Source organism: Hesperophylax consimilis, chromosome 30 (genome assembly GCF_061612785.1).
Source record: "Hesperophylax consimilis isolate HC1 chromosome 30, BYU_Hcon_1.0, whole genome shotgun sequence".
NCBI lineage: Eukaryota > Metazoa > Arthropoda > Insecta > Trichoptera > Limnephilidae > Hesperophylax > Hesperophylax consimilis.
Window position 1 is genome coordinate 20,540,391 of NC_142865.1, and position 14,777 is coordinate 20,555,167.

At 36.2% G+C, this 14,777-nt stretch overlaps 1 protein-coding gene across 1 annotated transcript in view; it reads right to left on the reverse strand.

Moving 5' to 3' along the window:
• LOC149409743 (complement factor D-like) overlaps positions 1-14,777 on the reverse strand; it is a 52,236-nt gene that overhangs the window by 15,102 nt on the left and 22,357 nt on the right. The window contains exon 5 of the mRNA XM_089649400.1: positions 10,521-10,670. Within this exon, the coding sequence (XP_089505526.1) occupies positions 10,521-10,670 (150 nt within the window). The remainder of the gene's footprint in view (positions 1-10,520; positions 10,671-14,777) is intronic.

Here is a 14,777-nt window from a genome sequence, read left to right on the forward strand (position 1 = left end):
CATATCTCATTCAATCATCGACCAAACTATTACTGAATTCAATGGAAGATTCTCCAAGAAACCAGCGTTAACACTCATATCCGTTATAATAATAATAATTTTATCTCCAGGATGTGGGGAGGGTAGTACAATCCCACATATCTCATTCAATCATCGACCAAACTATTACTGAATTCAATGGAAGATTCTCCAAGAAACCAGCGTTAACACTCATATCCGTTATAATAATAATAATTTTATCTCCAGGATGTGGGGAGGGTAGTACAATCCCACATATCTCATTCAATCATCGACCAAACTATTACTGAATTCAATGGAAGATTCTCCAAGAAACCAGCGTTAACACTCATATCCGTTATAATAATAATAATTTTATCTCCAGGATGTGGGGAGGGTAGTACAATCCCACATATCTCATTCAATCATCGACCAAACTATTACTGAATTCAATGGAAGATTCTCCAAGAAACCAGCGTTAACACTCATATCCGTTATAATAATAATAATTTTATCTCCAGGATGTGGGGAGGGTAGTACAATCCCACATATCTCATTCAATCATCGACCAAACTATTACTGAATTCAATGGAAGATTCTCCAAGAAACCAGCGTTAACACTCATATCCGTTATAATAATAATAATTTTATCTCCAGGATGTGGGGAGGGTAGTACAATCCCACATATCTCATTCAATCATCGACCAAACTATTACTGAATTCAATGGAAGATTCTCCAAGAAACCAGCGTTAACACTCATATCCGTTATAATAATAATAATTTTATCTCCAGGATGTGGGGAGGGTAGTACAATCCCACATATCTCATTCAATCATCGACCAAACTATTACTGAATTCAATGGAAGATTCTCCAAGAAACCAGCGTTAACACTCATATCCGTTATAATAATAATAATTTTATCTCCAGGATGTGGGGAGGGTAGTACAATCCCACATATCTCATTCAATCATCGACCAAACTATTACTGAATTCAATGGAAGATTCTCCAAGAAACCAGCGTTAACACTCATATCCGTTATAATAATAATAATTTTATCTCCAGGATGTGGGGAGGGTAGTACAATCCCACATATCTCATTCAATCATCGACCAAACTATTACTGAATTCAATGGAAGATTCTCCAAGAAACCAGCGTTAACACTCATATCCGTTATAATAATAATAATTTTATCTCCAGGATGTGGGGAGGGTAGTACAATCCCACATATCTCATTCAATCATCGACCAAACTATTACTGAATTCAATGGAAGATTCTCCAAGAAACCAGCGTTAACACTCATATCCGTTATAATAATAATAATTTTATCTCCAGGATGTGGGGAGGGTAGTACAATCCCACATATCTCATTCAATCATCGACCAAACTATTACTGAATTCAATGGAAGATTCTCCAAGAAACCAGCGTTAACACTCATATCCGTTATAATAATAATAATTTTATCTCCAGGATGTGGGGAGGGTAGTACAATCCCACATATCTCATTCAATCATCGACCAAACTATTACTGAATTCAATGGAAGATTCTCCAAGAAACCAGCGTTAACACTCATATCCGTTATAATAATAATAATTTTATCTCCAGGATGTGGGGAGGGTAGTACAATCCCACATATCTCATTCAATCATCGACCAAACTATTACTGAATTCAATGGAAGATTCTCCAAGAAACCAGCGTTAACACTCATATCCGTTATAATAATAATAATTTTATCTCCAGGATGTGGGGAGGGTAGTACAATCCCACATATCTCATTCAATCATCGACCAAACTATTACTGAATTCAATGGAAGATTCTCCAAGAAACCAGCGTTAACACTCATATCCGTTATAATAATAATAATTTTATCTCCAGGATGTGGGGAGGGTAGTACAATCCCACATATCTCATTCAATCATCGACCAAACTATTACTGAATTCAATGGAAGATTCTCCAAGAAACCAGCGTTAACACTCATATCCGTTATAATAATAATAATTTTATCTCCAGGATGTGGGGAGGGTAGTACAATCCCACATATCTCATTCAATCATCGACCAAACTATTACTGAATTCAATGGAAGATTCTCCAAGAAACCAGCGTTAACACTCATATCCGTTATAATAATAATAATTTTATCTCCAGGATGTGGGGAGGGTAGTACAATCCCACATATCTCATTCAATCATCGACCAAACTATTACTGAATTCAATGGAAGATTCTCCAAGAAACCAGCGTTAACACTCATATCCGTTATAATAATAATAATTTTATCTCCAGGATGTGGGGAGGGTAGTACAATCCCACATATCTCATTCAATCATCGACCAAACTATTACTGAATTCAATGGAAGATTCTCCAAGAAACCAGCGTTAACACTCATATCCGTTATAATAATAATAATTTTATCTCCAGGATGTGGGGAGGGTAGTACAATCCCACATATCTCATTCAATCATCGACCAAACTATTACTGAATTCAATGGAAGATTCTCCAAGAAACCAGCGTTAACACTCATATCCGTTATAATAATAATAATTTTATCTCCAGGATGTGGGGAGGGTAGTACAATCCCACATATCTCATTCAATCATCGACCAAACTATTACTGAATTCAATGGAAGATTCTCCAAGAAACCAGCGTTAACACTCATATCCGTTATAATAATAATAATTTTATCTCCAGGATGTGGGGAGGGTAGTACAATCCCACATATCTCATTCAATCATCGACCAAACTATTACTGAATTCAATGGAAGATTCTCCAAGAAACCAGCGTTAACACTCATATCCGTTATAATAATAATAATTTTATCTCCAGGATGTGGGGAGGGTAGTACAATCCCACATATCTCATTCAATCATCGACCAAACTATTACTGAATTCAATGGAAGATTCTCCAAGAAACCAGCGTTAACACTCATATCCGTTATAATAATAATAATTTTATCTCCAGGATGTGGGGAGGGTAGTACAATCCCACATATCTCATTCAATCATCGACCAAACTATTACTGAATTCAATGGAAGATTCTCCAAGAAACCAGCGTTAACACTCATATCCGTTATAATAATAATAATTTTATCTCCAGGATGTGGGGAGGGTAGTACAATCCCACATATCTCATTCAATCATCGACCAAACTATTACTGAATTCAATGGAAGATTCTCCAAGAAACCAGCGTTAACACTCATATCCGTTATAATAATAATAATTTTATCTCCAGGATGTGGGGAGGGTAGTACAATCCCACATATCTCATTCAATCATCGACCAAACTATTACTGAATTCAATGGAAGATTCTCCAAGAAACCAGCGTTAACACTCATATCCGTTATAATAATAATAATTTTATCTCCAGGATGTGGGGAGGGTAGTACAATCCCACATATCTCATTCAATCATCGACCAAACTATTACTGAATTCAATGGAAGATTCTCCAAGAAACCAGCGTTAACACTCATATCCGTTATAATAATAATAATTTTATCTCCAGGATGTGGGGAGGGTAGTACAATCCCACATATCTCATTCAATCATCGACCAAACTATTACTGAATTCAATGGAAGATTCTCCAAGAAACCAGCGTTAACACTCATATCCGTTATAATAATAATAATTTTATCTCCAGGATGTGGGGAGGGTAGTACAATCCCACATATCTCATTCAATCATCGACCAAACTATTACTGAATTCAATGGAAGATTCTCCAAGAAACCAGCGTTAACACTCATATCCGTTATAATAATAATAATTTTATCTCCAGGATGTGGGGAGGGTAGTACAATCCCACATATCTCATTCAATCATCGACCAAACTATTACTGAATTCAATGGAAGATTCTCCAAGAAACCAGCGTTAACACTCATATCCGTTATAATAATAATAATTTTATCTCCAGGATGTGGGGAGGGTAGTACAATCCCACATATCTCATTCAATCATCGACCAAACTATTACTGAATTCAATGGAAGATTCTCCAAGAAACCAGCGTTAACACTCATATCCGTTATAATAATAATAATTTTATCTCCAGGATGTGGGGAGGGTAGTACAATCCCACATATCTCATTCAATCATCGACCAAACTATTACTGAATTCAATGGAAGATTCTCCAAGAAACCAGCGTTAACACTCATATCCGTTATAATAATAATAATTTTATCTCCAGGATGTGGGGAGGGTAGTACAATCCCACATATCTCATTCAATCATCGACCAAACTATTACTGAATTCAATGGAAGATTCTCCAAGAAACCAGCGTTAACACTCATATCCGTTATAATAATAATAATTTTATCTCCAGGATGTGGGGAGGGTAGTACAATCCCACATATCTCATTCAATCATCGACCAAACTATTACTGAATTCAATGGAAGATTCTCCAAGAAACCAGCGTTAACACTCATATCCGTTATAATAATAATAATTTTATCTCCAGGATGTGGGGAGGGTAGTACAATCCCACATATCTCATTCAATCATCGACCAAACTATTACTGAATTCAATGGAAGATTCTCCAAGAAACCAGCGTTAACACTCATATCCGTTATAATAATAATAATTTTATCTCCAGGATGTGGGGAGGGTAGTACAATCCCACATATCTCATTCAATCATCGACCAAACTATTACTGAATTCAATGGAAGATTCTCCAAGAAACCAGCGTTAACACTCATATCCGTTATAATAATAATAATTTTATCTCCAGGATGTGGGGAGGGTAGTACAATCCCACATATCTCATTCAATCATCGACCAAACTATTACTGAATTCAATGGAAGATTCTCCAAGAAACCAGCGTTAACACTCATATCCGTTATAATAATAATAATTTTATCTCCAGGATGTGGGGAGGGTAGTACAATCCCACATATCTCATTCAATCATCGACCAAACTATTACTGAATTCAATGGAAGATTCTCCAAGAAACCAGCGTTAACACTCATATCCGTTATAATAATAATAATTTTATCTCCAGGATGTGGGGAGGGTAGTACAATCCCACATATCTCATTCAATCATCGACCAAACTATTACTGAATTCAATGGAAGATTCTCCAAGAAACCAGCGTTAACACTCATATCCGTTATAATAATAATAATTTTATCTCCAGGATGTGGGGAGGGTAGTACAATCCCACATATCTCATTCAATCATCGACCAAACTATTACTGAATTCAATGGAAGATTCTCCAAGAAACCAGCGTTAACACTCATATCCGTTATAATAATAATAATTTTATCTCCAGGATGTGGGGAGGGTAGTACAATCCCACATATCTCATTCAATCATCGACCAAACTATTACTGAATTCAATGGAAGATTCTCCAAGAAACCAGCGTTAACACTCATATCCGTTATAATAATAATAATTTTATCTCCAGGATGTGGGGAGGGTAGTACAATCCCACATATCTCATTCAATCATCGACCAAACTATTACTGAATTCAATGGAAGATTCTCCAAGAAACCAGCGTTAACACTCATATCCGTTATAATAATAATAATTTTATCTCCAGGATGTGGGGAGGGTAGTACAATCCCACATATCTCATTCAATCATCGACCAAACTATTACTGAATTCAATGGAAGATTCTCCAAGAAACCAGCGTTAACACTCATATCCGTTATAATAATAATAATTTTATCTCCAGGATGTGGGGAGGGTAGTACAATCCCACATATCTCATTCAATCATCGACCAAACTATTACTGAATTCAATGGAAGATTCTCCAAGAAACCAGCGTTAACACTCATATCCGTTATAATAATAATAATTTTATCTCCAGGATGTGGGGAGGGTAGTACAATCCCACATATCTCATTCAATCATCGACCAAACTATTACTGAATTCAATGGAAGATTCTCCAAGAAACCAGCGTTAACACTCATATCCGTTATAATAATAATAATTTTATCTCCAGGATGTGGGGAGGGTAGTACAATCCCACATATCTCATTCAATCATCGACCAAACTATTACTGAATTCAATGGAAGATTCTCCAAGAAACCAGCGTTAACACTCATATCCGTTATAATAATAATAATTTTATCTCCAGGATGTGGGGAGGGTAGTACAATCCCACATATCTCATTCAATCATCGACCAAACTATTACTGAATTCAATGGAAGATTCTCCAAGAAACCAGCGTTAACACTCATATCCGTTATAATAATAATAATTTTATCTCCAGGATGTGGGGAGGGTAGTACAATCCCACATATCTCATTCAATCATCGACCAAACTATTACTGAATTCAATGGAAGATTCTCCAAGAAACCAGCGTTAACACTCATATCCGTTATAATAATAATAATTTTATCTCCAGGATGTGGGGAGGGTAGTACAATCCCACATATCTCATTCAATCATCGACCAAACTATTACTGAATTCAATGGAAGATTCTCCAAGAAACCAGCGTTAACACTCATATCCGTTATAATAATAATAATTTTATCTCCAGGATGTGGGGAGGGTAGTACAATCCCACATATCTCATTCAATCATCGACCAAACTATTACTGAATTCAATGGAAGATTCTCCAAGAAACCAGCGTTAACACTCATATCCGTTATAATAATAATAATTTTATCTCCAGGATGTGGGGAGGGTAGTACAATCCCACATATCTCATTCAATCATCGACCAAACTATTACTGAATTCAATGGAAGATTCTCCAAGAAACCAGCGTTAACACTCATATCCGTTATAATAATAATAATTTTATCTCCAGGATGTGGGGAGGGTAGTACAATCCCACATATCTCATTCAATCATCGACCAAACTATTACTGAATTCAATGGAAGATTCTCCAAGAAACCAGCGTTAACACTCATATCCGTTATAATAATAATAATTTTATCTCCAGGATGTGGGGAGGGTAGTACAATCCCACATATCTCATTCAATCATCGACCAAACTATTACTGAATTCAATGGAAGATTCTCCAAGAAACCAGCGTTAACACTCATATCCGTTATAATAATAATAATTTTATCTCCAGGATGTGGGGAGGGTAGTACAATCCCACATATCTCATTCAATCATCGACCAAACTATTACTGAATTCAATGGAAGATTCTCCAAGAAACCAGCGTTAACACTCATATCCGTTATAATAATAATAATTTTATCTCCAGGATGTGGGGAGGGTAGTACAATCCCACATATCTCATTCAATCATCGACCAAACTATTACTGAATTCAATGGAAGATTCTCCAAGAAACCAGCGTTAACACTCATATCCGTTATAATAATAATAATTTTATCTCCAGGATGTGGGGAGGGTAGTACAATCCCACATATCTCATTCAATCATCGACCAAACTATTACTGAATTCAATGGAAGATTCTCCAAGAAACCAGCGTTAACACTCATATCCGTTATAATAATAATAATTTTATCTCCAGGATGTGGGGAGGGTAGTACAATCCCACATATCTCATTCAATCATCGACCAAACTATTACTGAATTCAATGGAAGATTCTCCAAGAAACCAGCGTTAACACTCATATCCGTTATAATAATAATAATTTTATCTCCAGGATGTGGGGAGGGTAGTACAATCCCACATATCTCATTCAATCATCGACCAAACTATTACTGAATTCAATGGAAGATTCTCCAAGAAACCAGCGTTAACACTCATATCCGTTATAATAATAATAATTTTATCTCCAGGATGTGGGGAGGGTAGTACAATCCCACATATCTCATTCAATCATCGACCAAACTATTACTGAATTCAATGGAAGATTCTCCAAGAAACCAGCGTTAACACTCATATCCGTTATAATAATAATAATTTTATCTCCAGGATGTGGGGAGGGTAGTACAATCCCACATATCTCATTCAATCATCGACCAAACTATTACTGAATTCAATGGAAGATTCTCCAAGAAACCAGCGTTAACACTCATATCCGTTATAATAATAATAATTTTATCTCCAGGATGTGGGGAGGGTAGTACAATCCCACATATCTCATTCAATCATCGACCAAACTATTACTGAATTCAATGGAAGATTCTCCAAGAAACCAGCGTTAACACTCATATCCGTTATAATAATAATAATTTTATCTCCAGGATGTGGGGAGGGTAGTACAATCCCACATATCTCATTCAATCATCGACCAAACTATTACTGAATTCAATGGAAGATTCTCCAAGAAACCAGCGTTAACACTCATATCCGTTATAATAATAATAATTTTATCTCCAGGATGTGGGGAGGGTAGTACAATCCCACATATCTCATTCAATCATCGACCAAACTATTACTGAATTCAATGGAAGATTCTCCAAGAAACCAGCGTTAACACTCATATCCGTTATAATAATAATAATTTTATCTCCAGGATGTGGGGAGGGTAGTACAATCCCACATATCTCATTCAATCATCGACCAAACTATTACTGAATTCAATGGAAGATTCTCCAAGAAACCAGCGTTAACACTCATATCCGTTATAATAATAATAATTTTATCTCCAGGATGTGGGGAGGGTAGTACAATCCCACATATCTCATTCAATCATCGACCAAACTATTACTGAATTCAATGGAAGATTCTCCAAGAAACCAGCGTTAACACTCATATCCGTTATAATAATAATAATTTTATCTCCAGGATGTGGGGAGGGTAGTACAATCCCACATATCTCATTCAATCATCGACCAAACTATTACTGAATTCAATGGAAGATTCTCCAAGAAACCAGCGTTAACACTCATATCCGTTATAATAATAATAATTTTATCTCCAGGATGTGGGGAGGGTAGTACAATCCCACATATCTCATTCAATCATCGACCAAACTATTACTGAATTCAATGGAAGATTCTCCAAGAAACCAGCGTTAACACTCATATCCGTTATAATAATAATAATTTTATCTCCAGGATGTGGGGAGGGTAGTACAATCCCACATATCTCATTCAATCATCGACCAAACTATTACTGAATTCAATGGAAGATTCTCCAAGAAACCAGCGTTAACACTCATATCCGTTATAATAATAATAATTTTATCTCCAGGATGTGGGGAGGGTAGTACAATCCCACATATCTCATTCAATCATCGACCAAACTATTACTGAATTCAATGGAAGATTCTCCAAGAAACCAGCGTTAACACTCATATCCGTTATAATAATAATAATTTTATCTCCAGGATGTGGGGAGGGTAGTACAATCCCACATATCTCATTCAATCATCGACCAAACTATTACTGAATTCAATGGAAGATTCTCCAAGAAACCAGCGTTAACACTCATATCCGTTATAATAATAATAATTTTATCTCCAGGATGTGGGGAGGGTAGTACAATCCCACATATCTCATTCAATCATCGACCAAACTATTACTGAATTCAATGGAAGATTCTCCAAGAAACCAGCGTTAACACTCATATCCGTTATAATAATAATAATTTTATCTCCAGGATGTGGGGAGGGTAGTACAATCCCACATATCTCATTCAATCATCGACCAAACTATTACTGAATTCAATGGAAGATTCTCCAAGAAACCAGCGTTAACACTCATATCCGTTATAATAATAATAATTTTATCTCCAGGATGTGGGGAGGGTAGTACAATCCCACATATCTCATTCAATCATCGACCAAACTATTACTGAATTCAATGGAAGATTCTCCAAGAAACCAGCGTTAACACTCATATCCGTTATAATAATAATAATTTTATCTCCAGGATGTGGGGAGGGTAGTACAATCCCACATATCTCATTCAATCATCGACCAAACTATTACTGAATTCAATGGAAGATTCTCCAAGAAACCAGCGTTAACACTCATATCCGTTATAATAATAATAATTTTATCTCCAGGATGTGGGGAGGGTAGTACAATCCCACATATCTCATTCAATCATCGACCAAACTATTACTGAATTCAATGGAAGATTCTCCAAGAAACCAGCGTTAACACTCATATCCGTTATAATAATAATAATTTTATCTCCAGGATGTGGGGAGGGTAGTACAATCCCACATATCTCATTCAATCATCGACCAAACTATTACTGAATTCAATGGAAGATTCTCCAAGAAACCAGCGTTAACACTCATATCCGTTATAATAATAATAATTTTATCTCCAGGATGTGGGGAGGGTAGTACAATCCCACATATCTCATTCAATCATCGACCAAACTATTACTGAATTCAATGGAAGATTCTCCAAGAAACCAGCGTTAACACTCATATCCGTTATAATAATAATAATTTTATCTCCAGGATGTGGGGAGGGTAGTACAATCCCACATATCTCATTCAATCATCGACCAAACTATTACTGAATTCAATGGAAGATTCTCCAAGAAACCAGCGTTAACACTCATATCCGTTATAATAATAATAATTTTATCTCCAGGATGTGGGGAGGGTAGTACAATCCCACATATCTCATATACATAAACATATTAGCAATAATATTGGGCTACTCACTTCTTATCCAGCTGCACGAGAGCGATGCAGTGGTACAGGGTGCTCGGGCTGAATTCGGGGTGCATCACGCGCCTTCGGACTCCATAGATGTCAGCAAGTGCCGGCGAGGCATTACTGCCCGCACCGAGGCCCACGAACAATGTGTGGTCACTGCAACACAATTTTCCATTATTATTTTATGTCGTACCGCCAATAGAGATTTTTAACGTTCCGGGATGAAAAAATGAATATGAACCCCACTATTCATGGAAAAGAGAGATAGAGATGGCTTGGTCAAATGGTCATGTTTTACGAATGCCACAAGACCGAATTATGCTATTCGAGTGGGAAAACCGCCATAGTTGGGAGATAGTAGGGAAAAGCAATTCCAGAGACTGTGCGAGGAGATTATCACCTCTAAGTAAGGAACGGTGGACAAATATGGAGAATATTATTTGAGGTCATATCTCACAAAAGCGACGCTATACAAATTGTCCAATAGATAAATAATCCATCCAAAAATGAGCTGATTTTCAAAAGCGAGCACCTCACCACACAAAAGAAAAGTATACCAAGGCTAACCAAAAAAATCGGAAGAGATCAAAACTACCCTTTTGCACGGACAAGAAATTAGCGATGCTTCCTCAGGAAGTCATTTACATCTAACGTTATAGTGATCTCACATGAAGATCAACTGTCATCAGATTTATTGAATAAACAGTCCGATATATCTACAAACCAATAGAATACTGGAAAAGACAACTGAATGTAAAATAATTATACCAATGCGATAAAATTTATAATAAACTAGTTGTACGAGACAATTTACCGTCCGTACAATAACTGTTAATACGAAGGTAGCTGGGTACGACTGGAAACGTATGATACACTAGTGGATCTGCAATGATCTACTAAGCTATTGCGAAAGTCTTTCTCGGGCGCCTCCGACTTCTTCCGCTATTTACTGCTGTATACCACAATGTTATTGTTAAAAAACTACATTAAGTATTCCTAGGGAGTACCCGACTTCTTCCGCCATTTACTACTGTATACCACAATGTTATTGTTAAAAAACTACATTAAGTATTCCTAGGGCGTACCCGACTTCTTCCGCCATTTACTACTGTATACCACAATGTTATTGTTAAAAAACTACATTAAGTATTCCTAGGGCGTACCCGACTTCTTCCGCCATTTACTACTGTATACCACAATGTTATTGTTAAAAAACTACATTAAGTATTCCTAGGGCGTACCCGACTTCTTCCGCTATTTACTACTGTATACCACAATGTTATTGTTAAAAAACTACATTAAGTATTCCTAGGGCGTACCCGACTTCTTCCGCTATTTACTACTGCATACCACAATGTTATTGTTAAAAAACTACATTAAGTATTCCTAAGGCGTACCCGACTTCTTCCGCTATTTACTACTGTATACCACAATGTTATTGTTAAAAAACTACATTAAGTATTCCTAAGGCGTACCCGACTTATTCCACTATTTACTACTGTATACCACAATGTTATTGTTAAAAAACTACATTAAGTATTCCTAAGGCGTACCCGACTTCTTCCGCTATTTACTACTGTATACCACAATGTTATTGTTAAAAAACTACATTAAGTATTCTTAAGGCGTACCCGACTTCTTCCGCTATTTACTACTGTATACCACAATGTTATTGTTAAAAAACTACATTAAGTATTCCTAAGGCGTACCCGAAATCTTCCGCTATTTACTACTGTATACCACAATGTTATTGTAAAAAAACTACATTAAGTATTCCTAGGGCGTACCCGACTTCTTCCGCTATTTACTACTGTATACCACAATGTTATTGTTAAAAAACTACATTAAGTATTCCTAGGGCGTACCCGACTTCTTCCGCTATTTACTACTGTATACCACAATGTTATTGTTAAAAAACTACATTAAGTATTCCTAGGGCGTACCCGACTTCTTCCGCTATTTACTACTGTATACCACAATGTTATTGTTAAAAAACTACATTAAGTATTCCTAGGGCGTACCCGACTTCTTCCGCTATTTACTACTGTATACCACAATGTTATTGTTAAAAAACTACATTAAGTATTCCTAGGGCGTACCCGACTTCTTCCGCTATTTACTACTGTATACCACAATGTTATTGTTAAAAAACTACATTAAGTATTCCTAGGGCGTACCCGACTTCTTCCGCTATTTACTACTGTATACCACAATGTTATTGTTAAAAAACTACATTAAGTATTCCTAGGGCGTACCCGACTTCTTCCGCTATTTACTACTGTATACCACAATGTTATTGTTAAAAAACTACATTAAGTATTCCTAGGGCGTACCCGACTTCTTCCGCTATTTACTACTGTATACCACAATGTTATTGTTAAAAAACTACATTAAGTATTCCTAGGGCGTACCCGACTTCTTCCGCTATTTACTACTGTATACCACAATGTTATTGTTAAAAAACTACATTAAGTATTCCTAGGGCGTACCCGACTTCTTCCGCTATTTACTACTGTATACCACAATGTTATTGTTAAAAAACTACATTAAGTATTCCTAGGGCGTACCCGACTTCTTCCGCTATTTACTACTGTATACCACAATGTTATTGTTAAAAAACTACATTAAGTATTCCTAGGGCGTACCCGACTTCTTCCGCTATTTACTACTGTATACCACAATGTTATTGTTAAAAAACTACATTAAGTATTCCTAGGGCGTACCCGACTTCTTCCGCTATTTACTACTGTATACCACAATGTTATTGTTAAAAAACTACATTAAGTATTCCTAGGGCGTACCCGACTTCTTCCGCTATTTACTACTGTATACCACAATGTTATTGTTAAAAAACTACATTTAGTATTCCTAGGGCGTACCCGACTTCTTCCGCTATTTACTACTGTATACCACAATGTTATTGTTAAAAAACTACATTAAGTATTCCTAGGGCGTACCCGACTTCTTCCGCTATTTACTACTGTATACCACAATGTTATTGTTAAAAAGCTACATTAAGTATTCCTAGGGCGTACCCGACTTCTTCCGCTATTTACTACTGTATACCACAATGTTATTGTTAAAAAACTACATTAAGTATTCCTAGGGCGTACCCGACTTCTTCCGCTATTTACTACTGTATACCACAATGTTATTGTTAAAAAACTACATTAAGTATTCCTAGGGCGTACCCGACTTCTTCCGCTATTTACTACTGTTTACCACAATGTTATTGTTAAAAAACTACATTAAGTATTCCTAGGGCGTACCCGACTTCTTCCGCTATTTACTACTGTATACCACAATGTTATTGTTAAAAAACTACATTAAGTATTCCTAGGGCGTACCCGACTTCTTCCGCTATTTACTACTGTATACCACAATGTTATTGTTAAAAAACTACATTAAGTATTCCTAGGGCGTACCCGACTTCTTCCGCTATTTACTACTGTATACCACAATGTTATTGTTAAAAAACTACATTAAGTATTCCTAGGGCGTACCCGACTTCTTCCGCTATTTACTACTGTATACCACAATGTTATTGTTAAAAAACTACATTAAGTATTCCTAGGGCGTACCCGACTTCTTCCGCTATTTACTACTGTATACCACAATGTTATTGTTAAAAAACTACATTAAGTATTCCTAGGGCGTACCCGACTTCTTCCGCTATTTACTACTGTATACCACAATGTTATTGTTAAAAAACTACATTAAGTATTCCTAAGGCGTACCCGACTTCTTCCGCTATTTACTACTGTATACCACAATGTTATTGTTAAAAAACTACATTAAGTATTCCTAGGGCGTACCCGACTTCTTCCGCTATTTACTACTGTATACCACAATGTTATTGTTAAAAAACTACATTAAGTATTCCTAGGGCGTACCCGACTTTTTCCGCTATTTACTACTGTATACCACAATGTTATTGTTAAAAAACTACATTAAGTATTCCTAGGGCGTACCCGACTTCTTCCGCTATTTACCACTGTATACCACAATGTTATTGTTAAAAAACTACATTAAGTATTCCTAGGGCGTACCCGACTTCTTCCGCTATTTACTACTGTATACCACAATGTTATTGTTAAAAAACTACATTAAGTATTCCTAAGGCGTACCCGACTTCTTCCGCTATTTACTACTGTATACCACAATGTTATTGTTAAAAAACTACATTAAGTATTCCTAGGGCGTACCCGACTTCTTCCGCTATTTACTACTGTATACCACAATGTTATTGTTAAAAAACTACAT